We start from the raw sequence: 25438 nt of genomic DNA, 5'->3' as shown, positions 1-25438 counted from the left end.
GAGGGAGAATTTGAGAGGGGGCTGTGTGAGCGTTCTTGCTGGTGTCTTTTAAAGGCAGTAATATCACGAAGGCTCCACAGTCATTAAACCTTATTGCTTCCTAGAATTCCCACCTGAAAATACCATCAGTGGGGATTAGGGTTTCACCGTATGGATTTGGGGGTGATATATAGTTCAAGGTAGTGTCATTTTTAAAAATTTCTTAGATGTTTACTATTTTGAGAGAGAGGCACACACACACACACACACACACACACACACACAGTGCGAGTTGGGGAAGGTCAGAGAGAGAAGGAGTCACAGAATCTGAAGCAGGCTCCAGGCTCCGAGCTGTCAGCACAGAGCCCGATGCACGGCTCGAACCCACGTACCCCGAGATCATGACCTGAGCCAAAGCCGGGCACTTAACCAACTGAGCCACCCAGATGCCCCTTTAGAGCAGTGTCATTTGAGCAAATGCTTGAAGGAGGTTTGGGAGCAGCCATGAGGGTATCTTGTGAAAGAGTGGCCACCTAGGGCAAAAGTGTGGTATGCCTAGAGATGAGTTATGTGTAACAAGTGCAAAGGCCCGGAGGCAGGATCTTGCCTGGAGTTTTCTAAGAACAAGGAGATGCGTGGTGAGACGTGAAGACATCAATCTTTAGAGATTAGGCTCCAGAGTCAGGAAATCCTAGGGTTTAAGCCTAGAATTAAGAGAGTTAAAGCGCACTTTTTAACTGTGTGATGCTCTTAGGCAAGTAATATGTCCTTTCCAATCCTGTTTCTTCTTTTGAGAACTGGAAATATTAATACTATGCTCATGATTATGATGAGATTTGAGGGGCCAAGGAATGTAAAGTATTTGGGCAGTGCCTGACATAATTAAGTGCTGAATAAATATTTGGTTGTGGTAGTGATAGTTGTAGACCTGTATTATTATTATTATTATTATTATTACTATTATTAGTGTTTATTTTTGAGACAGAGAGTGTGAGTGGGAGAGGGGCAGAGAGAGAGGGAGACACAGAATTTGAAGCAGGCTCTGAGCTGTCAGTGCATACCTTGACGTGGGGCTTGAACTCACAAAGCGCGAGATCATAACCTTGGCTGAAGTCGGATGCTCAACCGACTGAGCCACCCGGGTGCCCCTAGGCCTGTATTATTAATACACATACTGTTACTGGTTCTGCTGCTTCTCCTTCTTTTCCTTCTCTTTTGATAAATTTTAGAATTTTTATAGTTCCGATACCTTGACTCTGTGTAAAGATGTTTGAATTTTGCATCCATCAGTACTACTCTCTCCAATAAGCTTTGGGATGTATCATCACTCTTGTTTTCAGGATTCGCATGACCTGAAGCATGTGAGTGTCAGGTACGCAAATATGGTTGTGGAAAAATAGCAGTGCCTTTTCCTGGTAAAGTCCCGGCCCATGGCTGTTGAGTGGAGATTGTAATGGAGCCTCTAAGTGGTGAAGGACAGCTGTGACGGCTATGAATTTCCCTCGAGATTCCAGGACTGCATCCCTGGGTCTGGTGTGGTGACTGGGGACTTGGGGTCCTTCACTGTTGATAGTGTTCCTATCTGGATGGTGGGGATATTTGTCTTCTTTGTGCTCTTTTCTGGGTTCTAAAGTTTTTACAGCAGGTACTCATTTACATCTGAAGAGAGAAATAAGGCCTTGACGGTTGTTCATTTTAAAGTTAGCCACTTCTCAGAATTTGATCAGGCCCTATTTTCTTGAATCTTCTGTCTTCCATTTCCATTTATTTTGGTGTAAACATCATCAATGGCCCTTAGTTGGTATTCACTGCAAGGTTTAGAACAGTACCCGTTCCTCTGAAGGGTGTCATTTTCTGTTTTACCTACAGAAAACAAAACTTTTCTTGTACAAAATTCTGTCAAGTCTCTTTTGAAATGAACAGCTTTAATCTTTCATTACTCTTTTCAGATATAACGTGGATTACACGTTGAGGGTGGAAGCAGCTTTCTGTATTTCCCAGCTGGCTCAATTAATACCCTTCTTTAAAAAATTTTTGGTTTATGGGGCGCCTGGGTGGCGCAGTCGGTTGAGCGTCCGACTTCAGCCAGGTCACGATCTCGCAGTCCGCGAGTTCGAGCCCCGCGTCGGGCTCTGGGCTGATGGCTCAGAGCCTGGAGCCTGTTTCCGATTCTGTGTCTCCCTCTCTCTCTGCCCCCCCCCCCCCCCCGTTCATGCTTTATCTCTCTCTGTCCCAAAAAAATAAATAAACGTTGAAAAAAAAATTTTTTTTTAATTTTTTTTGGTTTTGTTTTGGGAAACCAAGGCCGTGGGGGTAGCTTCTGGATGTATTAAAGACTTGTTCCCTCTGGGCAAAAACGTGAGTCTCCCACAAGATGAGAAAGTAACTTCTGGGTAGATAGGGTAAAAGGCAGGCGTCTGCTGAAAACTCCTTGTAAGATCTCCAGGATCATCCATCACATCACCAGGTCTCCCCTGCTGACAGGAAGCTAATGGCAGTCATACCCTGCTGCCAGATCAAGGAAATAAAGATTGCCTCTACCCTCTCTTTGCCCTTGATCAGCAGGCGCTGTTGACAGGGATGACGAATTAGATGAAACCCAAGGGTGAGGACCAGTAAGCATTGTGTGATATGACAGTTAATTAATACGTGTAAAATAAAACACAAACGAGTAAAACAATTTCATGTCTTGCTTTTCTAAGAAGACATCTTTCCTGTGTCACAGCCAAGATGTTACTAACTTTTAACGAATTGGGTTTGAAAATTTTGGTCTCTCAAGTCACTGATTGGATCCTTGATTTGATTTTATCGATTCACAGTGGGTTCTGTTGTATAGCTGACAAGGGCATGATTTGCATTCTTGGGTTAAGGGGAATCCTGTAGGCTTCAAATGCTACAGCCATCTCAGAAGGCAGCCCACTCAGGCACTGGACGTCTCTGAAGTAAGGATGTTTGAAAAGAGCCAATTTCTGTTCGAAAGCATAGAACGATTTATTGCTTTATGTGATAATTATTCCAAGTAACTCCTAGTAATGAAGATTTCTACTTGATTTTACTTTTTAAAAACTGACCACTAATTTTCTAATGATACCACTGATACATCACAAAGTATTCTTAATGAAATGATTGTCTTAAAGGTCAGTATGGCTAAAGGACAGGATTTTCAGTAGATCACATCAGCACAGACATCTGTTCATCACTGTCTACATTTTCCCAACAATGTTTAGAAGTATTAATAATTGTCTTTAATTCCACCTCTAGAAGCTACCTAATTTGGTTTAGGAGAGCGAAGAATAATTTATATGACTCCCCTCTCTAGAAGGTGTAGTCTGTAACATAAAATGAGCCAGGTTTGTGGCGAGAGAGGTCCACCATAATGTGAGAATATAATTGCTCATTGAGAAGTGAACTAATCGAAATGAGGGCAATAACAGTTAATCAGCTGGGTTGAGATCATCCATATTTTTTTGGACTGTGACTTATATTTATGGAGATAATTGGCAAGCGTTAGATAAAGTAATGGATGGTCCCAAGCTGGTGTGGGGCGGGGATGCCAATAAAGCCTTTACAAGGTAAATGTTTGTATTAAACAAAGGGCCGGGGGTGGGGGGAGCACATGTTAAAAACCAGAAAGAGGGGCACCTAGGTGGCTCAGTCGGTTGAGCGTCTGACTTCGGCTCAGGTCATGATCTCACAGTTTGTGTGTTCGAGCCCTGCGTCAGGCTCTGTGCTGACAGCTCCGAGCCTGGAGCCTGCTTCACGTTCTGTGTCTCCCTGTTTCTCAGCTCCTCCCCTGCTCATACTCTGTCTCTCTCTGTCTCTCAATAATAAATAAAGGTTAAAAAAAATTTTTTTTTAAACTGAAAAAAAATGTGGCGCCTAGGTTGCTTGGTCAGTTAAACATCCATCTGTGGATTTCGGCTCAGGTCATGATGGTCTCACAGTTTGTGAGTTCAAGCCCTGCATCAGGCTCTGCACTGATAGCCAGGAGCCTACTTGAGATTGGGATTCTCTCTGTCCCTCTCTCTGCTCCTCCCCAGGTTGTGTTCTCTCTCTCTCTCTCTCTCTCTCTCTCTCTCTCTCTCTCTCTCTCTCTCTCTCTTTCTCTTTTCCTCAAAATAAATAAGTAAACTTAAAAAAATAGGGATATTCAATGTTTATGTTTTCCACTCCATAACCCTTTAATACTATGCTGAAATACGATCTTAGAAATTGTACTGTACCCACTCTGTTTTCCTTTACACTGTAAAGGAAACACTTGTGTGTTTTGGTAAGGAAAAACATAACTATGGCAGTAGAATACCTTTGGTGCAGGCTTAATGTGGTAACTAATGCCTACTTATTCTTTTAGCATGTCCTCGTCTACGTGACACGATATTCCCTTTGTTTGGACATAGCAGTATGTATACTTGATGGAAGCCAAAATACAATGTACGTGGCAATGACTCTGTGGCTGACAACTTGGGAAGGCTTTAAGAGCTCTTATGCCTATGTCAGCCGAGAACCAATGTAGTTACTAAATCAGTACAAACTCCTTTTTTCCCCTGTATCCATCTTGAATTGTTCTTACAATCACTCTGTTTGGTATTCAGGATAAATTGATTTCTCTCTTTATATCCAGCTGTATAGTATTTGTCCCATAAGCAAATATTACATCCTTTCAATTAGAAGGAGTTAATCATAGAAAGAATAGCATGATAACATGGAATTAGGGAGCTTGAGGTCCTCCAATTTCATCGTCTTCCAGCAAACAGGCATTTTCTTATAGATAGATGCGGATGCTTAATGACAAATATTAACTTACATGATGGTATTTACAAATGTGTTGATTTTGTGATTTCTTACCACGAGATAATCCAGTGAGTTGTGTTTGGAAGTTATTATGTACATTCATGGGAGAGGATTTGAAAGATGATGATTAAGGGCAGCAAGTTTTGTGAAGATAGGGGGGAAAATGCCTGTCTGGGGAGAACTGAATTAGGCATTACTCATAGGTACAGAAAACCTAAGTTCCATGTTAGCAGTGTAATAAATGATCAATAGCTAGTTTCTTTTCTTTCTTTCACAGCTGTTTCCCTTTCAAATTAGAGTGTGTTGGGACGCCTGGGTGGCTCAGTCGGTTAAGCGGCCGACTTCAGCTCAGGTCATGATCTCGCGGTCCGTGAGTTCGAGCCCCACGTCGGGCTCTGTGCTGATAGCTCAGAGCCTGGAGCCTGCTTCAGATTCTGTGTCTCCCTGTCTCTCTGACCCTCCCCCGTTCATGCTCTCTCTCTCTGTCTCAAAAATCAATAAAGGTTAAAACAAATTAAAAAAATAATAATAAAATTAGAGTGTGTTATGGCATTGATGGTAACGATGCGTCTCTCGTGATGGCCATTGTTTGCTGAATTCCTATTGTGACCAGGCTAAGCATTCTATGTGTGTCGTCTTATACAATCCTTGCACAACCTTATGGGGCAGGTGTTGTTATTACTCCCATTTTAGAGATGAGGAAAACAAGGCCTAAAACATTTAACTTGGCTATAGTTGCACAGTTTGTAAATATTAGAGCTGTAATTAGAACTCACCAAGTCTGATTTCAGATTTTATAACAGTGTTTTTCTCTTGTCATTCAGGGAGTCTAGAGGCCCACAGTTTTTTAGGAAAGCGATATAAGATAATTTTCTGATCTCATCCTTCTCTTTGTTCATACATTGGGAGGCCTCATGGAAGCAGCTGTTACATTGTTACAGAATGAATTATACCTTGCACATCTTGTTCCTGGAAAAAGTAACAACTCCTGTACTAAATTGTAATATCCTTGAAGACAGAGACTACTTTTTATTTATCTCTGCATCTCTTTCGGGTAATATTAGCAGCTTTATTGATACACAATGCAGTTTCCATAAAATCTACCCCTTTAAAATGCACAATTCAGCATTTTCATCGTATTCCTAAAACTGCAACCATTGTCACTGTCTGATTTTAGAATATTGTCATTACCTCCAAAAGAAACCACTGCCCATTAGCAGTCACTCTTGATTTTTTTCTTTTTTAAGCTAAAGAAAGGAAGCTTCCACATATTTGAAACATTCAGCATCAGACTTACAAAGTCACCTAATTTCTGGAAACTCGATATTCTTAATTCATTGTAGCTTTTCACCAAAATAATCATTTTCAGATTTCCTTTTGAAATTATCTGGTGGAGATCATTGGAATTCATTCATCTCTTCTTATTCAGACAATTGTTGTCATTAATTCAGAGAACATAAAAAGTATTGGCTGTCATAATGGAGAAGGTCTATCTGACATCATCCCCTTTTATCGTAAACAGCCTTTAGTGCTAGGATATGGGTTTGGTGACTTCTGGAATTCCATTTTGATCAAAAATGCCTCAGGATAATCCTCAAAAGTTGATTTTTTATAAGCGTGCATCTAGGGTAGAGATTCTTATCCTTTATTTCCCGATTGCTGGATGTTTGAAATGAATCAATGAGAGCGTGAGAATTTTCACTTTGCTTTTTTTTTTTTTTTATGTTTATTACTTTTGAGAGAGACAGAGCACAAGTGGGGGAGGGGCAGAGAGAGGGAGGGAGACACAGAATCCGAAGCAGGCTCCAGGCTCTGAGCTGCCAGCACAGAGCCTGACGCGGGGATCGCACTCGTGAACCTCCAGATCGTGACCTGAGCCGAAGTCAGGCACTTAACTGACTGAGCCACCCAGGTGCCCCTCACTTTACTGTTTTTAATGAATGCAGGGTTTCCATGAGGTTAGAGTGCCAGCGTTCCCTTCCTCACGTAAAAGAGGAAGAGTGGTTAATATTTAGTTTCAAGTTACTACCTGACCTTCCTGTTCACTGGCTTGTGGCCTAATTTTTTTTTCAAAATTTTTTTCACATTTATTTATTTTTGAGAGACAGAACGAGACAGAGCGTGAGCAGGGGAGGGGCAGAGAGAGAGGGGGAGGACACAGAATGTGAAGCAGGCTCCAGGCTCTAAGCAGTCAGCACAGAGCCTGACTCAGGGGCTCGAACTCACTGACCATGAGATCCTGACCTGAGCTGAAGGCAGAAGTTTAACCGACTCAGCCACCCAAGGGCCCCACCTCCAGCCCAATTTACCTCATTAATCTGGCTAAGAGTAGTAAGACACAGTTCTTAAGAGCTTGGGTGTGGGATCAAAAAAGTCGTGAGGGGGAAGCATTCTCCCCTGCTGCTCAACTTCATCAGCCCCCCGACCTTTCTATATTGAGGACAGGTGATGATTTATTCACCCTCAGGCAGAGAGCTGTGGAGGGTCACCTGCTCCCTCCCCACCAGTCCGTTCCTCCACCCCAGTGTCTCTTTACATCCAGGAGCTGTTGCTGTTCTGTGGCTGTGAGGTCCTGTGTTCAAATCTTGCCTCTGCCGCAGCACTGCCAGCTGTGTCATTTTTGGCAAGTCTCCGCATCTCTCTGCATACATTTTCTTGTTCGTGCAGTAGGGATGATAATGGTACCGACCATCTAGGGTTATTACAAAGATTAAGTGAGGCAGTGCGTATAAAGTGTACGTATCAGCCTAAATACAGATGTTTATTATGAACATAATTTAAGAACTCTTGTTTATTTTGTGCAATGGTTGGTTTTGTTTGTTTGTTTGTTGAGAGAGAGAGAGAACATGTACATGCACAACTGGGGCAAGGGCAGAGAGAAGGGGAGAGAGAGAATCCCACATAGGCTCTGTGCTGTCAGTATAAAGCCCAAGGCGGGGCTTGATCCCATGAATGCTGAATTCGTGAACCTGAGCCCAAATCAAGTGTTGGGCGTTTAACTGAATGAATCACCCAGGTGCCCTGAACATAATTTTTTTCTAATGCTTATTTATTTTTGAGAGAGGGAGAGTGTGTGTGCGTGCGCATGTGATGGGGGAAGGGCAGAGAGGGAGACAGAGGATCCAAAGCAGGTTCTGCCCTGACGGCAGAGAGCCTGACGCAGGGCTTGAACACATGAACCGTGAAATCATGACCTGAGCCAAAGTCAGACGCTTAAATACTTAACTGAGTGAGCCACCCAGGCACCCCTCCCTGAGCATAATTTTTAACTGCCTTAAATTTGCTAAGGATTTTGTATCCTTGCATAGGAATTGATTTGTTATAAGGATTCTGTGATATATAGTCTGGCGATGGTTACCCTTCCTGTTTTACAGGTAAAGACATTAACTGCATAAAAAGGGATTTTCTAAGGTCAGTGACATAATTAATTTTAGTGGCCAAGCTGGAACTAGAACCTGATTCTTCTTAGACGCGTTCCTTCCTTTTGAAAAATCGCTGCCTTTATTCATTGTCAGGAGCTAGTCGCTTGCCAAAGGCTTCCGTAGGCAAATATATATATATATCCTCTCTCTGTATCATAATGTGATGGATGCCCTCAGCACTCTGCAAGGTCCACATTCATCCTTGGAATTGTGTGCATCTCCTTGAAAGGGGACATGTTCAAACTTCTAATAACAAAGGACACCTGGCCTTCAGGAAAAGGATGTATGGACAATTGGAACAGTTCCTGTTGAACTGTCTTCCTCTTGGTGGCTCCCTTGGATGAGGCACTGAAAACCTGTTTCTCTTCAGCCTCAGTCACAGTTGCAGAGAGTCGAGCTAGAAGTAAGATCACAAAAACCAGATCAGATGCTCCCCATCTCTGGTATCTAGGCCACTTTTTAAATCATCAGCACAGCGGGACAAATGCCAAGCCGTTATTTATTCCCAGTGTCTTAGGTGTGATTCTTTAATGAGATTCCTGTGCCTCTGTCACGTGTTGTTCCTCTATGCAAGACGGAACTCGAAAAGATCTTGTGGTAACCATCATGTGAGTTGTTGATGGCTTGACAACATTTGTCTTGATAAACTTGCTGTTGAGCAGCTTGGCAGTATTCCATTCGAGACATGATTACTGAGTGTTCTTTGTCATGGTCAGGATTTGAAAGATGAGGGTGCTACTTGTGACCTTTGTTAAGATGGTTGGAAGGTTTAGACGGAGGGAATGTCCAATTAGTAAAAGTTGTGCTTCCCACAGGATCCATTTGTGGTGACCTGTGTATTAAGGTTCTCCAGAGAAGGAGAATGGGTTGGGGGGTGGGGGGAGGAAGACAGTGTGTGTAGAGAGAGAGTGGGAGGGGGAGAATGATCTTTACGGTACAAATTGGCTCATGCAGGCAGTTGTAGATAACTTAAAAATCCTACACTCTGGGGCGCCTGGGTGGCTCAGTCGGTTAAGCGTCCGACTTCGGCTCAGGCCACGATCTCGCGGTCCGTGAGTTCGAGCCCCGCGTCAGGCTCTGGGCTGATGGCTCAGAGCCTGGAGCCTGCTTCCGATTCTGTGTCTCCCTCTCTCTCTGCCCCTCCCCCGTTCATGCTCTGTCTCTCTCTGTCTCAAAAATAAATAAAAAAAAAAACATTAAAAAAAAAAAATCCTACACTCTGGTCTTTGCATATTGAGAACCAGGAAAATCTGTGGTGTGATTGAGCCTGAGTCCAAAGTTCTGAGAACCAGAGTGGCCAAAAGTATAAGTCCTCGTCTGACTCTGAAGGCCCCAAAATGAGAACCTCCACTGCCCCATAGTCTGAGGGCAGGAGAAGAAGGATGTCTCAGCACAAGCAGAGAGTAAATTTGCCCTTCATCTGCCTTGTTCTGTTCAGACTCCCAGTAGATTGGCTGATACCCACCTACACTTGGCCAGGGGTAGTCGTCTTCCTGCGAAGCTCTTCAGGAAATAACTCCCACAAACCCAGCCAGAAATGACGTTTTACCAAGTAACCAGGCATTTTCTAACCGAGTCAGGTTGACACAGAGAAACAACCATCATACCAGTGAGACCTTCCTTCCTCAATAAGGCTTCCTTTGAAATGAAGGAGGGAGTGGAGATTTGTAGAACATTAAATAACAGGTCAACAGCTTAAAAACTGTGATCCCTGTCCTCGTAGGAGTAGGTTGCCCTTCTTTGGTTCTCATTTTGTGGTGTTCTCTAGGGACGATATCAGTTGAGTCCCTTTTAGTTTTTTATAAGGAGGCATCTATTTGGATGGGACCCAGGCCCAGTCAGATTCTAGGCTCTCTGAAAACAACTTAGTTCCGCTGAAAACAGCACAGCTTGTGTGTGTGTGTGTGTGTGTGTGTGTGTGTGTGTGTGTGTGTGTGTGGTGTTGCTCACTGCCGCTGACTGGCAGTTTGAGACCCATTCATTCCTATGACCAATCCGAGTCCACTGAGCTCTCACGTCTGAGACCACCAGTATCTTGAGTCTTTACCCCCTCCTTCCCTGTATGTTTTCCCATCTCTCCCTCCATCCAATACACACACACGCTCACACACCAAATAAGAGCCACAGAATACTTGCAGCCCTTCCCAAGGCTCCATGACTACCTTGTACATCTCTCTCCTCTTGTCACACTGCAACTTTTTCCTGCTCTTTAGCACGCTTTTCTCGCACCTCTGGTTTTTCTGTGAGGTCCCTGTGATCAGAGAACCCGGAGCCTTCTCTGGTTTCTCCGTCCTCTCGCCTATTATCCTTTCCTCACAAGCTTTAAGCTTTCTCGGGGTCTTGCTTACTCCCATCACCTGACAGAGTGCACAGCACTTTAGATACGGTTGTAAGGAGAATGATAGAGATGCCATCATGTATTGGCTGGAGGGGCCGTTCTAACACCCTCTGCTCCCTGACGAGCATCCGGGTTCTGGCATCTGTGGAGTACATACCTAGCAATTCCCTGGCACATAGTAAGTGCTCAATAAATAGTAACTGTTAATGTTTTTATTTTTTATCCCCTAATCAAGAGTCTTTCTTGACTCTCAGTAGTCGTATCTATGTGGCCTAGCTTCATGCTCCCTCTACCCCTTTCCCAAAGGATAGAGATTTGGAAGGATGCAAGGATGAGACCAGGTGGACTTGTTTTAAACATATGTATGTTCTCTTATGAGAAAAGATCTGTTGGACTTCTGTTGGATACTTCATGTTAAGTAGCAGTGTTGGCAATACAAAAGCTTTGGTAAAAGAGAGTGGTTTTATTTAAAAATCCAGGAAGAGGGGCGCCTGGGTGGCGCAGTCGGTTAAGCGTCCGACTTCAGCCAGGTCACGATCTCGCGGTCCGTGAGTTCGAGCCCCGCGTCGGGCTCTGGGTGGATGGCTCAGAGCCTGGAGCCTGTTTCCGATTCTGTGTCTCCCTCTCTCTCTGCCCCTCCCCCGTTCATGCTCTGTCTCTCTCTGTCCCAAAAATAAATAGACGTTGAAAAAAAAATTTTAAAAAAAATCCAGGAAGATAACATACAGCACACATTCTGATGGCGCCACAGTGGGGTGCCTGTTGCCACCTTTAAGGCACCAGAGAAAAATTGTTTGTGTTTCAAATCTTTAAGGCTCTGGTGTGCATTTGTGGCTGGGTCGTTTCTAAATCTGTCTGGGGCATGAAGAGATTTACATACTTCTTGCGGGGCACCTGGGTGACTCCGTCGGTTGAGTGTCCAACTTTGGCTCAGGTCATGATCTTGCGGTTCGTGAGTTCGAGCTCTGCTTCAGGCTCATGCCAACAGCTCACAGCCTGGAGCCTGCTTCAGGTTCTGTCTGTCTGTCTGTCAAAAATAAATATTTTTTAAAAAGCAAAAAAAAATTACATTCTTCTTGTGATTGGCCTGTCTCCCTAAGAAAAAGGCGTCTCCTCATAGAAGAATGTTTGCAATGGCAAATGCAGTGAGATTTGTATTTCTGGGTTGGTGAGAAAAGGAAGAAGGTCATTTATAAATCAGAGCCAGGGAGGCAGGAACTTTTTGTACAGGGTGAAACCATAAAGACTGCTTAGTTGTAGAACCTGTGTTCACTCCGTTTTTAATTTGAAACCAAGGACTGAAATAGCTAATAGGCCCACAAGCTCCTACACACAGTAAAGCAGGCTGCATTTACGGAGGGTCGGCATCCAAAGAATGATGTAGGTTTGAATTTGAAGATATTTTGCATTGACACAAAATGATTTTATTGTATCTAAATCATAAGCACAGAGATTGTTCTCCATGAGATCTGCAAGCCTGTTGTTGAAATTCACATCCTGGGACCCAAATCAACGTCTGCGGAAATCAACTCCTTGCTTTGTTTCAGATGCTTCCTGCAGCTAGACGCTGTGATGAGATAGGTCCACACAGGCATTGTGTCATCCGAGGCTCACCCAGAGCCCTGAGTACAGCCGTTTGTTTTACTTCCATGTAAAAATTTTTATTGTTTACAATTTTTATTTATTTCTATCATTCCCATCCTTACCTATATGTGAGGAAAGGAAGGCCGGCAAAGTTCAGCAATCTAAATTCTTTAGAGGGTAAGGTGGTGGACACAGACTTGGGTCCTCAAGCCTCTAACCTCTCCCAGTGTTTCCTCAGGGGTTGGAGGCCGGGTTACAGTGGTTCTCAATGATTGTTAAGATGATGGGAGACGAGTAAGGCATCTATTTGGTGCCTAAAACTTGTTTTCGGCTTCTTGCTGGTACTCGAACATTGAGCAGCCGCTTTTCTTTGTAATTTTTGAACAATCGTCATAGTTCTGTGAAGTAGAAAGTCTCAAATTGGTGCTAATGGGCCTCTAACAGCTTTCTGATGTTTGTCAGTCTCCCCCTTGTAATAAGAGGACGCAGACCTCAGGCTCAGAGCATTAGGCTCTAGTAAAATGGAATGGCTTTATTTTGGTTTTGCTGTATTTATTTTTAGTCACTTATTGTTTATGGCAGAATGAAACCCATTCTTCACTTGAGGTAATGCTAAATGTGTTCTTTGTATAAAATAAATTATAAGTAGTCAAATCACCCTTCGTGGTACATATATGTATATGTATATATACATATAGTTCTGTAGGTGCTGAGAAACATGGAGAAACTACAGTCGGGGTACAGAACAGTTCTCTCCCCCGCCCCCTGTGCTCTTGCTTTGTGGTCAACTCTGTCTGCACATTTGCCAGCCGCCGATGACTCCTTCTCCGTCCTGCAGCCTTGCCTTTTAGAGAGAATCAAATAAATGGGAGCACAGGGGAGGCAGCCTTTTGAGTCTGGCTTTTCTTTCACTTGGCACGATGTATTTGAGGTTCATCCATGCTTTACCCGTCTGCAGTCTGCAGGGACTGAATACAGTCTGTCCTTTCACCCGTTGAAGAGCATTAAGTTTGTTTTCATTTAGTTTGGAGTGATTCTGCATAAGGCCACTGTAAACCTTCACGTATCAGTTTTTGTGTGGACAGAAGTTTTCATTTCTCTAGGATAAATCCCTAGGAGTATGACTGTTGGGTCACATGGTGAATTTATGTTTCGTGTCATATCAAAATGACAAAACTCTTTTCCCACTGGCTGTGCCATTTTGCAGCCTTCCCAACGATGTATGAGAGTTTCAGTTGCTTCAGACTTTTGCCAGCTTTTGGTATTGTAAGGTTTTTAAAACTATTTTAGTCAGGGGGCGCCTGGGTGGCTCTGTCGGTTGTCATCTGACTCTTGATTTCGGCTGGGGTCATGATCTCACAGCTTGTGAGAGAGATCAAGCCCTCTGTTGGGCTCTGGCCTGACAGCATGGAGCTTTCTTAGGATCCTCCCTCTCCCTTTCTCTCTGCCCCTCCCCTGCTCTTTCTCTCTCAAAGATAAATAAATAAACTTAAAAAAAAAGAAAAACCTAATAGGTATGTAGCAGTTAAGCATTTCTTTTTTACATGAGTATAGTTGCATTTTTCAAAAAGTAGTTTGATTTGAAGGGCGAATATTGAGTAAATCTTACTGCCTGTTCTGTAATATGGCAAAAATTGTGTGAGTGGTAGGTGACTGAATGAATTTGTAGGAACAGTACATTCAACTGTGTTTCATCTCCATTAGCTAAAAGAAATGAACAGCATGAGGCTGTCCTAGATAGCCAACGAATTTCAAGCAATGCGAGTAATTGCTTTATTGTACGGAATGATCTTGCCTTAACATCGACGGTAGTTGAAGGGACTATAATTTTTTGAAGTCTCATTGTTGGATTTTGATAAGCAGGACCCAGATTAATTTAACAGCAGGTGAAATCACTGACTATTAACAATTTAGTCTTAGTAGGGTAATGATTCTTCTATTAGCATTCTGGCCTTGAGACCTTTTGGACAGGTACTGAGTGACAGCTCGCCTAAACCCTGATGATGCTGGGAACATGAGGCAGGGGGAAACAGCATGGTGCATGCCATCCCTAAGATTTCGTTTGCTGCCTCGATTGGATATTTCACGAGAATGTTCAGATTCAAAGGAGAGATCTAATGAGCGCTGGATCCATTTTCCTTTCTATAGCCACGGTTTGTGGAGTTTGATAAGGAAGGTCACTTTCTGATTTCCTCAGGAAGGGTCACTCAAGCCAAGTATACCAAAAGTTTATGAGCCATAAAATGTGCGTAAGAAGCAAGCAGCCACTCAGGCTTTAAAAGGTGGACTTTTGGGGGCATTGCTAATTCATACTGAAACATTCAGCAGGGCGTAGCTCAAATTCAGTTGTTCAGTTATGATCAGGTGGTGGGAAAGTTTGATGGCATTGACTACCCAGTGAAATTTTGTAAGCATTTTAACACTTAAAAAAGGCTCTCTTTAAGTGACTAATGGATTGAGGTTTAAAAAGTAAAATCAGGCAGGGGCACCTGGGTGGCTCGGTCGGTTGAGCGTCCGGCTTCGGCTCAGGTCATGATCTCGCCGTTTGTGAGTTCAAGCCCCGCGTCGGGCTCTGTGCTGACAGCTCAGAGCCTGGAGCCTGTTTCCGATTCTGTGTCTCCCTCTCTCTCTGACCCTCCCCCGTTCATGCTCTGTCTCTCTCTGTCTCAAAAATAAATAAACCTTAAGAGAAAAATAAAATTTTTTTAATTAAAAATATTTTAAATAAAATAAAATCAGGCAGAAAATGAACAGCACCATCTTCTCAACTTTATATGTAGTGTATTTTTATTCATTAACTAAAGGTAAGTGTTGTTGACATGGATGCTGGCTTTCTGTGCCACGGGAAACCTTGGAACATACTGTTTGTTTGATTCACTTGGAGCCTGTATTCTGTTGCACAGTTTTGCAAGGACTAAGTGACTATGGAAGATAGTTAAGTAGGGTACCCAAGAATCGAGTTGTTCAAGATTCCTGAAATAATCATTCAATTTATAAAACGCGGGAACAGCTACATACCCATTCGTACAATTCAGAGTATGAGAGGTATTTAAAGAAATAATCATGTTGTCTCTGTTCGTTTCTGAACCCACATTCCTGAGGTTACTTCTGCTAAGGATTTAGGATTATTCTGCCCACTTAATGATTTCTTAACTCAAAAAACATGCAGCATCCGCAGGGCTTCACTAAAATGCAGTGATAGTTTACATAGTATTCTGTAACTTGTTTGTGTCACTCAGCTGAACATCATAGACATTCCTTCCTTCTGGTGACTGTGTGTAGATCTCACTGCTGTTTACATAGTGAAAACATTTTCCTGAGGGTGAATCTACTGTATTCCATGCAATCATTCCCATATTTATGGGCACTCAGGTTTTCATCTTGGAGGACTGCTTTTGCTTCGGTCTTTTTGTTTTGTTTTTGCTACAAACCCTGCTGCCACAAATATCTAAAGAGGTTTGTTTTCCTAAGAGACCATACCTCTTCCTGGCTTCCTTGTTACATGACCTTGGGCAGTTAACTTTCCTTTCTCTCTCAGCTTCCTCATCAATAAAATGAGTATAATAACAGTCTTTCCTTTTACCTTTCTTGTAACAAATCCAGGAGTATTGACGGAGTGCTTAACATTGCCTGTGACCTTAAGTAAGCATCCAGTTAATGGATGCTATCTTTCCTACTCTACGGTTTGATCTTCTCTCTCACTCCTGTTTTCTGTTTGTTTGTTTTTTTTGCAGGCAAGGAGGCGAACACTGTGCTTATTTGCTTAAATCTAATAACTGTTAGATACTGGCCCGATTTCTGGCTAGACAAGCAGAAGGCAGTGTTGTAGGACGTGGAAAACCCCACTTTGTCAGCCTGGTGATTATTTTTTTTTTTTAATACGCTGTCCCTGAGGAACATGATAGAATTTGTTTTACTTCTCATCTGCCAGGAAGTAACCCTTCTGGCTTTGTTAGAAGTGTGGTTTGTAATAATTGTACCCACCCCAGATGGCTCCTGAAAACCCTTTGAAATGCCATCTGCCAGGCGTGTGTCCAGCCGGCAGCCTGTCATTCTGCTAGAAGAAAAGAGGAGGCGGGGTCCCCTCCCCTGCCCTTTTCTCCCTAGCGTCACTGAATGGAGCCTGGTCATGTTGGCCCAGACCCAGGGCGGGTTACTCGGAGGATAACTGGGAGTAAACCTCCTGCTAGCCTGCAGAGTAGAAAGGTTTTGTCTGGGTAATAAACCCTGAAGGTTCCGTGGGTGGAGACTAACCCGCCCCCCACCTCCTTCTCCTGCAGCTCAAAGGCCACCAAACATATTTATTTACACGGGGGAAGAGTATCTACTAGTTTCATTATTCCTCTAAAATGTAGCATTTTTGAATTTCTTCTGTAATTTTGAATCCTTCCAGGAAATTAAGACCCAGGGGTGACTGTTGCTTTGAAAGGAAATCTGGCAAACCGGTCAATGGCAAAGAGACAGCGGCCACTGAAGGAGAGGGGAAAACCCATCGTTGTCTGGTTTTGGAAGACCGCAAAAACCCAACAGATCTTTCATTTGGTTTTATTTATCCTCATCTTTTTTTTGGGGGGTGGGGTTGGGGGATAGATTAGGTTAATGGATTTATGGTATGGTGCCTGAGTAGAAAGTTGCCATACAGAACACATTAGGACAGACCCCTTCACGGCAAGTTTCAGAGAGTTTCTGTTCTTGCCCCACACTGGGATTTCCCAATATGGTGGAGACTGTGTTTTCCGAGCAGCCGGATAAACAGCTTTTGTCACCTGGCTCCAAGACAACACGCCGTCTTCCTTTGCTTCTTCCTGCCTTGGTGACCACTACGTCTTAGTTTTCTTTGAGGGTCTTTCTCAGTTTCTAAAAATTACAAGGTTTTAGTGTTCAACCCAAACCTCTTGCCTTCTTTTCCTACACACTCTCCCTGGATGATCTCTGTCTCTTACCTTCAAATGCCAGTGGTTTGCTGATCACTCCCGATTTTGTGTCCCCGTCTCCACTCTGATCTCCAGACTTACCTGGTCAGCTGTCCATAGCCCTCTGCATCTACGGAGGGCTACGCATCTCAAACTTGACCTGCCCACGAGTGAACTCTTAATGTTTTTCCCCTAGGAACCACTGCCTCCCCTGTCTTCTTGATCTCTGTAAAGGGCACCAGGCCATTTGCCTATTTTGCCCAGGTCAAAGAATGGGATGTCGGTCTTTATCCCTCTCTTTTTCTTACACACTCCCTCCACTCCATCAACAAGTTCTGTCTTCAAATACAGACCTAGTGTGGCTTGGTGAGTTTAATCTGTCTATCCTGTGGACTGTATCACAGGTATTTGTAATATTCACCATGGATGATAGAAATCTGATTGCTTTGCACTACTCCCCACCCTGCGATTCTTGTCTATGCCCTGATTTTCTCTCACATGGACCCTGTAATAGCCCCCTCACTGGTTTCATTGCTTCTGTTCTTGCCCACCTCCTCCTACTCCTCTGCCCAAAGCCTGTTCTCGGACAAGCTTCACGATCTTCTTAAAATGAATCAGAGCACCACCCTGCTGAAAACCTTCCAGTGGCTTCCCATCTTCCTTAGGATAAAATATGAAGTGTCTGCTGTGGCTTCCCTAAGGTGTCCCCTTGCTTTTATTTCTAACCTCCTTTCCATTATTCTGTCATAATTACTCTGCCCTTCCCCCAACATACGGAGCCTATTCCTGCATCAAAGTTCTTGGCCTCCCCACCACTCCCCTACTTTCCAATCACTTTGTCATGGCTCTCATTTTAGGTGGCCGCTCCTTAGCCTGCTTTTTCCTAATCCCCACCTAAAATAACTTCCTCTCCCCCCCCCCCCCCCCCGCTTCCTTCTTCCAAGATACTTTAAAAATTTTTTTTCTTATCCGACTTCAGCCAGGTCACGATCTCCCGGTCCGTGAGTTCGAGCCCCGCATCAGGCTCTGGGCTGATGGCTCGGAGCCTGGAGCCTGTTTCCGATTCTGTGTCTCCCTCTCTCTCTGACCCACCCCCGTTCATGCTCTGTCTCTCTCTGTCCCAAAAATAAATAAACGTTGAAAAAAAAATTTTTTTTTTCTTAATGTTTATTCTTTTTGGGGAGAGAGAGAGAAAGAGAGAGACAGCATGAGCGAGGGATGGGGAGAGAGAGAGGGAGACACAGAATCTGAAGCAGGCTCCAGGCTCTGAGCTGTCAGCACAGAGCCCTGAGGCGGGGCCTGAACTCATGAACCGCAAGATCATGACCTGAGCCGAAATCAGCTGCTTCACCGTCTGAACCACCCAGGCACTCCTCTTCCAAGATACTTGTAAATCCTTTATCAAAAAAAAAAAAAAATCCTTTACCTTACATTGCTCTGAGACACGTTAATCTATGTTTCCTATGGACGAATTGTTTCCACCTGTAATTATATGCTATATTCACATATGCATTTTTTCTTCTTTCATAGTAAAATGTAAATTCCATTAGGTCAGGGGCTTTGTCTTATTCACCAGTGTTTCCTCAGTGCCTGAACTGGTGCTTGCTTTAATTGGGACCTCTGTACATATTTTTTTTTTAATTTTTTTTCCAACGTTTTTATTTTATTTTTGGGACAGAGAGAGACAGAGCATGAACGGGGGAGGGGCAGAGAGAGAGGGAGACACAGCATCGGAAACAGGCTCCAGGCTCTGAGCCATCAGCCCAGAGCCTGACGCGGGGCTCAAACTCACGGACCGTGAGATTGTGACCTGGCTGAAGTCGGACGCTTAACCGACTGTGCCACCCAGGCGCCCCATGTACATATTTGAACTATAGCATTCTGTCAACTCATTTCATTCTGACAATGCTATAAACTATAATATGTGCTGACAATTATTGAGCTAAGCCTTCTGAAAGGTTTACTTCATTCAGTGCACACAACAAACCTATAGCGTAGGTACCACTGTTATCCCTAGTTCACAGATGAGGAAACTAAGTAATAACAGAAGCTAAGGAACATGCCCAGGACCACAGGTTGTTGGGAGGAGTGGCAAGCCTTGAAGTTATCATTCCCACCAGAGACACCTACTCATCAACAGTATATGGTATTCTTTATGGTTCTGAAGTACCTGCTCTGTGCCTGATATTGGAGATTGCAATTTAAAGCTTGTAGTCTACCTAAAGGGACTTGTATCATTTGCCAGGTGAGCCAGAAATGGGAAGTTAGGAGATGGTACAAGAGTAGACTTCTGTGGGCGCCTGGATGGCTCAGTCGGTTAAGCGTCCGACTTTGGCTCAGGTCATAATCTCAAAGTCTAGAGTTCGAGTCCCACGTCGGGCTGTGTGCTGACAGATCAGAGCCTGGAGTCTGCTTCATATTCTGTATCTCCCTCTCTCTCTGCCGCCCCCCGCCCCCCCACTCACACTCTGTCTCTCTCTCTCCTTCAAAAAATAAGTAAACATTAAAAAAAAAATCAAGAGTAGACTTCTGGACACAAGAAGGCTTCTTTACCAGAAAGCTTTAGTATGTGGGACCTGATAAGCAAACGTGTGCAATACAACCATACTGTGGACACTGTGCAACTCTTTAAAACATTCAGATTTCAGATATTGGAAAAATCAGGCTCATTTAAAATGTACTTACCCCGAGTTAAATACGCAGCAAGTGTTGAGGTGTGTGTGGGTTTTTTTGTTTTGTTTTTTGTTTCGTTTTTGACTTGAAAGGATTCTGGATAGCCACTGTAGGTGTATGGACATGATCATTCACCTAGGCAAGTGATCATAGAACATTAGAGCCAGAAGGTACAAACAGTTGGTTACTTAATTGTTTTAAAGTTTCAGGATTAGGGGGAAATCCTTGCGTACTAAGTTCCTAGGAATCAAGAAGAATCCCTGCTCATTATGTAGGAAACCTTGACCTTAAAGCATCACAGCTAATGGTGCCTTGCAAAATAAGTTCTGTAGATGCTTCACCTAACTTGAATGTAAGAGCAGAAATCATGTGTTTGGCTCTCTTTTGGTCTTTCCTAATATTTAACATTAGTTCCTAGTACACACTATGTAATGGCTTCTTGGTTGGTTTTCTTCTTTGGTTCGTATGTAAACCACATTCCTTCCTCATTCCTTCCACACTTTTTGTTGAGATTAGGCTAAAATGATAGGTCTGGAGCCTAGCACCTGAGCTGGGTGACTTAAATACTCCAGAGGCCCTGTATGACTCATTGGAAGAATTGTTATGTTCGTTAGTCACTGAGCAAATGACCATATTAATTCAAGAGGAGGATTTCCTAGTAAATTCAGTGTCCCTTCCTTCCAGTCAGAACTTAGGGGTGGCCTCTTTTCGTCAAACATATTAATTACACAGAGAGCAGCAGCATTTTAAACCCTGGGAGATCTCCATCCACCGATCTTGGGTAATTGCGTTTCTCTAGTGATATGTTGATGCAGTGGGTGTCATTTTCTTCAAACGGCTTATTACATTGGAACTTGCTGGATGTACCTCGGAACACAAGAATTGTGAGGCCTGTGGTAAACATATAAACCTCTTAGGCTCTGAGCTTAAGGTGGATAACTTTTTAGTATTTACTGGAGTCCTAAAAGCTGCTGGTTGTGAATATTGTCCGTGTAAAATCCAGTCTGCCTTTTTCATTCAGTGCATTTTAAGAAATGATAAAACTCACCCCAGGCTACCCAGCTGTGCTTGGTTTGCTCTTTCTCCCGCCCGAAGGTCACCAGCACTAGAGGGTGGAAGTGGGGATGCTGTGCTGTTAGAACGAAGGTGCCTTGACCAGGTCCAGGACTGGGCAGATAGGTGGACCTTTGCGGGTCCTCCAGCCTACGGAACAGGTTATGTTAATTACACCTAAATGGGGAACTTCCTGTTTGCATTGACTGACGGTGTCCCTTGCGTTTATGCAGGCACAACCCGGTCTCCGAGAGAAGGAGAAGTGCCTGGCGTGGACTATAACTTTCTGACTGTGAAGGAGTTCTTGGACCTCGAGCAGAGCGGGACCCTTCTGGAAGTTGGCACCTATGAAGGTGAGCATGTCTATGCAACAGTGGTGAGGATGCCTCTGCCCTGGGCGCTTTGGAGGATCGGGGCCATTCAGGCATAAGTGTTTTGTGAATAGAGGAGTCTCATCAGCTACAGGAGATTGCTGCTCACCTTAATGTGATTGATGACATAAGGTGTATGGAGTAAGGCTTTGTGGAGCTCTTCAAAAATAGTTTTGGGGACTTTTCTTCTCCAAGAGTTTTCTCCTTTATTAATTTATTAATTTAAATGTGTGTATCTGTGTGCGTGCACGCACATGCCTTGTTTTTCAGTATGAGCATGCATGGTATTAGAAGGGCGCCTGGGTGGCTCAGGCGGTTAAGCATCTGACTTTGGCTCAGGTCGTGATCTCACAGTTTGTGGGTTCAAGCCCCATATCATGCTCTGTGCTGACAGCTCAGAGCCTGGAGCCTGCTTCGGATTCCATGTCTCACTCTCTGCCCTTCCCCTGCTCACCTCTGTCTCTCAAAAATAAGTAAAAATATTTTAAAAACATTTTTTTTAAAAAAAGAAGAGGGCAAAGAGTCATGGTCAGTCACAAAATGTGACCTTATAGGTACTGTTTTAAACTTGAAAATGGAGTGTCATGTTTTACCGCTAATTGATTTTTAATGCATTTTTTGAATAGATAATACATGTATATGGTTCATGAAACAAAATATTTCAAAGTGTTAAATAAGTAATCTCTCTTCTAAACCTATCTTTATTTGCCTAATTTTACATTCTTCTTTGTCAATATTACATGCAATGCCATTAGTTTTTGATCACCCTTCTGAAACTTCTTTATGTAAATACAAGGATACATGTGCATGTGTATATATAAACATATGTGTTTTCTGCATGTGTTTTTATGTCTCCCCTATTTTACACAAAAGGTAGTGTGCAATACATGCTGTTTGGTACCTTGGTCTTTTAGTTAACAGGATGTCTGATAGGTTTTTGCAATGCAGTAAGAAAGCATTCGTTTTGTATTTTAAATGGCTGTATAATCTCATTGTATCAGCATGGCCATGATTTATTTAACTAGTTCCCTATGGATAAATACTTTTAATGTTTCAAAACACTACCTGCATTAAATAACATGGATATAAATCATTTCACACAAGTGCAAATATGTCTATAGGATGAGATCCCACAAATGGCGTAGCAAGGTCAAAGCCAAATGTGGGGAAAAAATTCAATGTATGTTTTCTGGAAACATTATTGTAGCTTGATTGTTCTTTTGAGTGTAACTATTTGAGACTGAAGAGCATACTATGATACTATTAACTAGGTCAGATTATTAACTTGGTCAAATTATTATGGTAGGTCTTAGTCATTTTAAAATTTGGATTTATTAGGTGATCACAGGGGCATTTTCAAGAGTAGACTTAAAAACAAAGGGTACAAACAAAGACTGTTATTTTATTAGGGATATTGTAGCTTTGATGTGATAATAACCCCAGTTCCAGGCAGTGGGTAACAATTAAGTAAGGGTCACGGATCTTATATATGCTGATTATGGTTTGATATTCTTTGGAGGGGGGAAGGGCAGAGCTTTATCTCTGTACCTACTGCCCGTTTCCAAATTGTGAATATACATTAGGCTGTGTTTAGATGTTAATCAATTCCTGATTGTGAATTCAGAAATATTTACCTTGAGTATTGGTAATTATCAATTGTCTTAGTTTCCTGGAAGTGTTGGGATATGATTGGTGGTTAGGAGACTGGAAGGGAATCTGAGAAAGGGTGATTCACTAAGGCCTAGGAGTGAGGTGAGGGAAGAGGGGGGCGGTACTAACTGGATGTAGCAGGAGCCTCTTCAAGGTTGTCTTGCAAATGTGAATGTAGTTGAAAATTCCAGTGGCCCAGACCAGAACAAGTGTGAATCCCCTTTCATTAGCAGAAAGTGAATTGTCCTTATTTGAAATCAGTTATTGTGCCCGTCTGGGGAGCTTGAATCCCCTCATCTAAAAAATACCCATTTGCATTTTTGGAAAGGTTAAGGGTGGGAATCATGCAATCCCAAAGAGTATGTGTTGGGTTGAAAAAGAAAAGCATGTGGCATAGACAACCACCTGTCTGGGAAACAAGGAAGCTAACCTCTTTTTATTGAGTTGTTTATATTACAAGTGATATACAGGTGGAGTCCGTTGGTTTTCTCATTTCATTTTTATCACTTTGACAGAGTAGCTGTTATCACCGAATATTTAGACGGGAATGCTAAGACCAAGTAGCAGCTAGGAACATTTTCAAGGCTCAGAGCTGATGTTAGAATACTGGAGCCTGGAACCAAACCCAGCTCAGTTTGACTTTCAGATCTCACACTCTCTTTCCTGAAAACGCTAAGAAAAGAATAGCCTGGCTATAACTAAAAAAATCGTAGAAATAACTCATCCATACCTTAACCTAACTTCATGCTGGGTAGCAATAGGGAAGCATTTTTCAGAGAGCATCTGATCATCTCATATAAAACCATCTTTCTGTGAATGTTGGTTGCTCTGTTGTTTTGGAGTTGAAATTTCTTATGCCCAGCATTAATCCATTCAATTTTTCAGCCTTTTGACTGTTCGGTGTGTGTCAGCCTTTGACCTTTTAGCTGTATAATTTTCCTACCATATGAGACAGCTCATACTTTTTTGGAACCAACTGAAGTGTATTATGTTGACTCTTATAAGCTAGAAGCAAAGTGGAATTTTTATTAAATGCCAAATACTGTCAAAGGCATAGAGCTGGCCGGATCTTTGGAGAACTTCCTCTGTCTTTACCTCCCTTGGACCAGCCCGATGGCAGCTGTCTATTGGTCGCTCACAAGCGCTGGGGCTGGGCTGCAGCCCCGCCTGAGATTGAATCTCAGCCCCTCCACTGTGGAGCTGTGTGCCCTCCGGCAAGTTGCTTAATGCTCCGTGTCTCCATTTTCCCTTCGGTAAAATGAGGATAATAATAGTGCTTCCTCATAGGTAGGATTAAATGAGACAATAATTGGAAAGGGCTGAGCACAGTGTCTGACACATGTAAGCTCTCAATCAGCGTTAGCTCTTATATTTACACACACGACTGGTCCGAAATTGCCACCCTGGTGGATTCCCTCCCCCTTCTGCTAGTCAGTAAACCAGCGCATTTGCCAGTAAAACATCTTTATTTACTTCCCAGGTATTCACCGTCTTTTTGTCTTCTCAGATTGTTTTCCTCTTGGCATGTCCTGGTTCCAGAGAGAAAAGTCTAGCATAACAACACAAAATACTCCTTTTTTAAGAAAGCTTACTTGTTTTTGTAAGTGATCTCTACACCCAACATGGGGCTCAGACTCAGGACCCTGAGACAAAGAGTTGCATGCTCCTACAACTGACCCAGCCAGGTGCCCCCATAAAACACTCTTCAGGGCAACTCACTTTGATCATTTTAAGTAACAGTAATACATGTACATGATGGAATACTTCATATAGTGAAGAACATAAACATACTCCGGTCCAAGTTGCTTCTCTTCCTCCCCATGGAGATCCACTGTTAAAGAATTTAGTGTAGAGATTTAGAAAAGGTAGACACAAAAAGCTTGTAGGTAGTACCCTTGTTTATTTCTCTCTTCTTGCCCTTCCCAGTCCACAGTCCTTGGGAATCTTTCTCCATTGCCCGATAGACTTCTGCCTCCTTCTTTTAAAATGCTACACAGTATCCCAGTGTATGCTGACCAGTCCCCTGCAGGTGAACATTTAGGATGTTACCCCCACTCCCCATTATGGTTTGGAAGCATGGTTGCCATGAGCTCTCCTGAACAAGTATCTCAATACACTGTTCTGAGCGTAACTCTACAGTAAGTTTCTGGCCACGCAGTTTTGAAGCAAGTCCTTCTAGGCATGCACAGTGCACTTTACCAAGTATTTATTGACCATTGGCTTTGCATCAGATGTTGTTCCATGGCATCGGGTGTGATGTGCAGGGTGGAAAACCACAGCAGCTGTGCCTTTGAAGATGCTTATGCTTTTTAGTGATTTATTTTTGCCAGTACTTGTCCAGCAGGTACTGTGTGCTGAGTACTCGTAAGTGGGTTATATGCACCAACTCACTTCATTACCCACCAATCATAAGAGGTAGGTACCATCAATTCCCCATTTTACAGAAGAGGAGTATGAGACCCAGAGAGGCCAGTTATCTTTTCTAAGTTCACATGGTCAGCCAGGAATAGAGCTGGGATCCAAACCCAGGCGGCCTGGCTCCAGGGTCCATACTCTGCCCCTTAGTCTTAAGAGGCAAATTAAACAATTTCGAGAGAAGTGGTGCATGTTCTGAGAAGGGAACTCTAGGGTTCTCCAGAAACATACAGCAGGGGCACTGCATCT

General features: G+C 43.1%; 1 protein-coding gene across 20 annotated transcripts in view; it reads left to right on the top strand.

Moving 5' to 3' along the window:
• MAGI1 (membrane associated guanylate kinase, WW and PDZ domain containing 1) overlaps positions 1-25438 on the top strand; it is a 643266-nt gene that overhangs the window by 491931 nt on the left and 125897 nt on the right. For all 20 annotated transcript variants that reach the window (XM_043587882.1, XM_043587890.1, XM_043587870.1 and 17 more), the window contains exon 3: positions 20987-21106. In XM_043587882.1, coding sequence (XP_043443817.1) covers positions 20987-21106 — 120 coding nt within the window. The remainder of the gene's footprint in view (positions 1-20986; positions 21107-25438) is intronic.

Source organism: Prionailurus bengalensis, chromosome A2 (assembly GCF_016509475.1).
Source record: "Prionailurus bengalensis isolate Pbe53 chromosome A2, Fcat_Pben_1.1_paternal_pri, whole genome shotgun sequence".
NCBI lineage: Eukaryota > Metazoa > Chordata > Mammalia > Carnivora > Felidae > Prionailurus > Prionailurus bengalensis.
The sequence above is the reverse complement of the archived record's forward strand: the minus strand, read 5'-3'. Positions and strand labels throughout refer to the sequence as shown.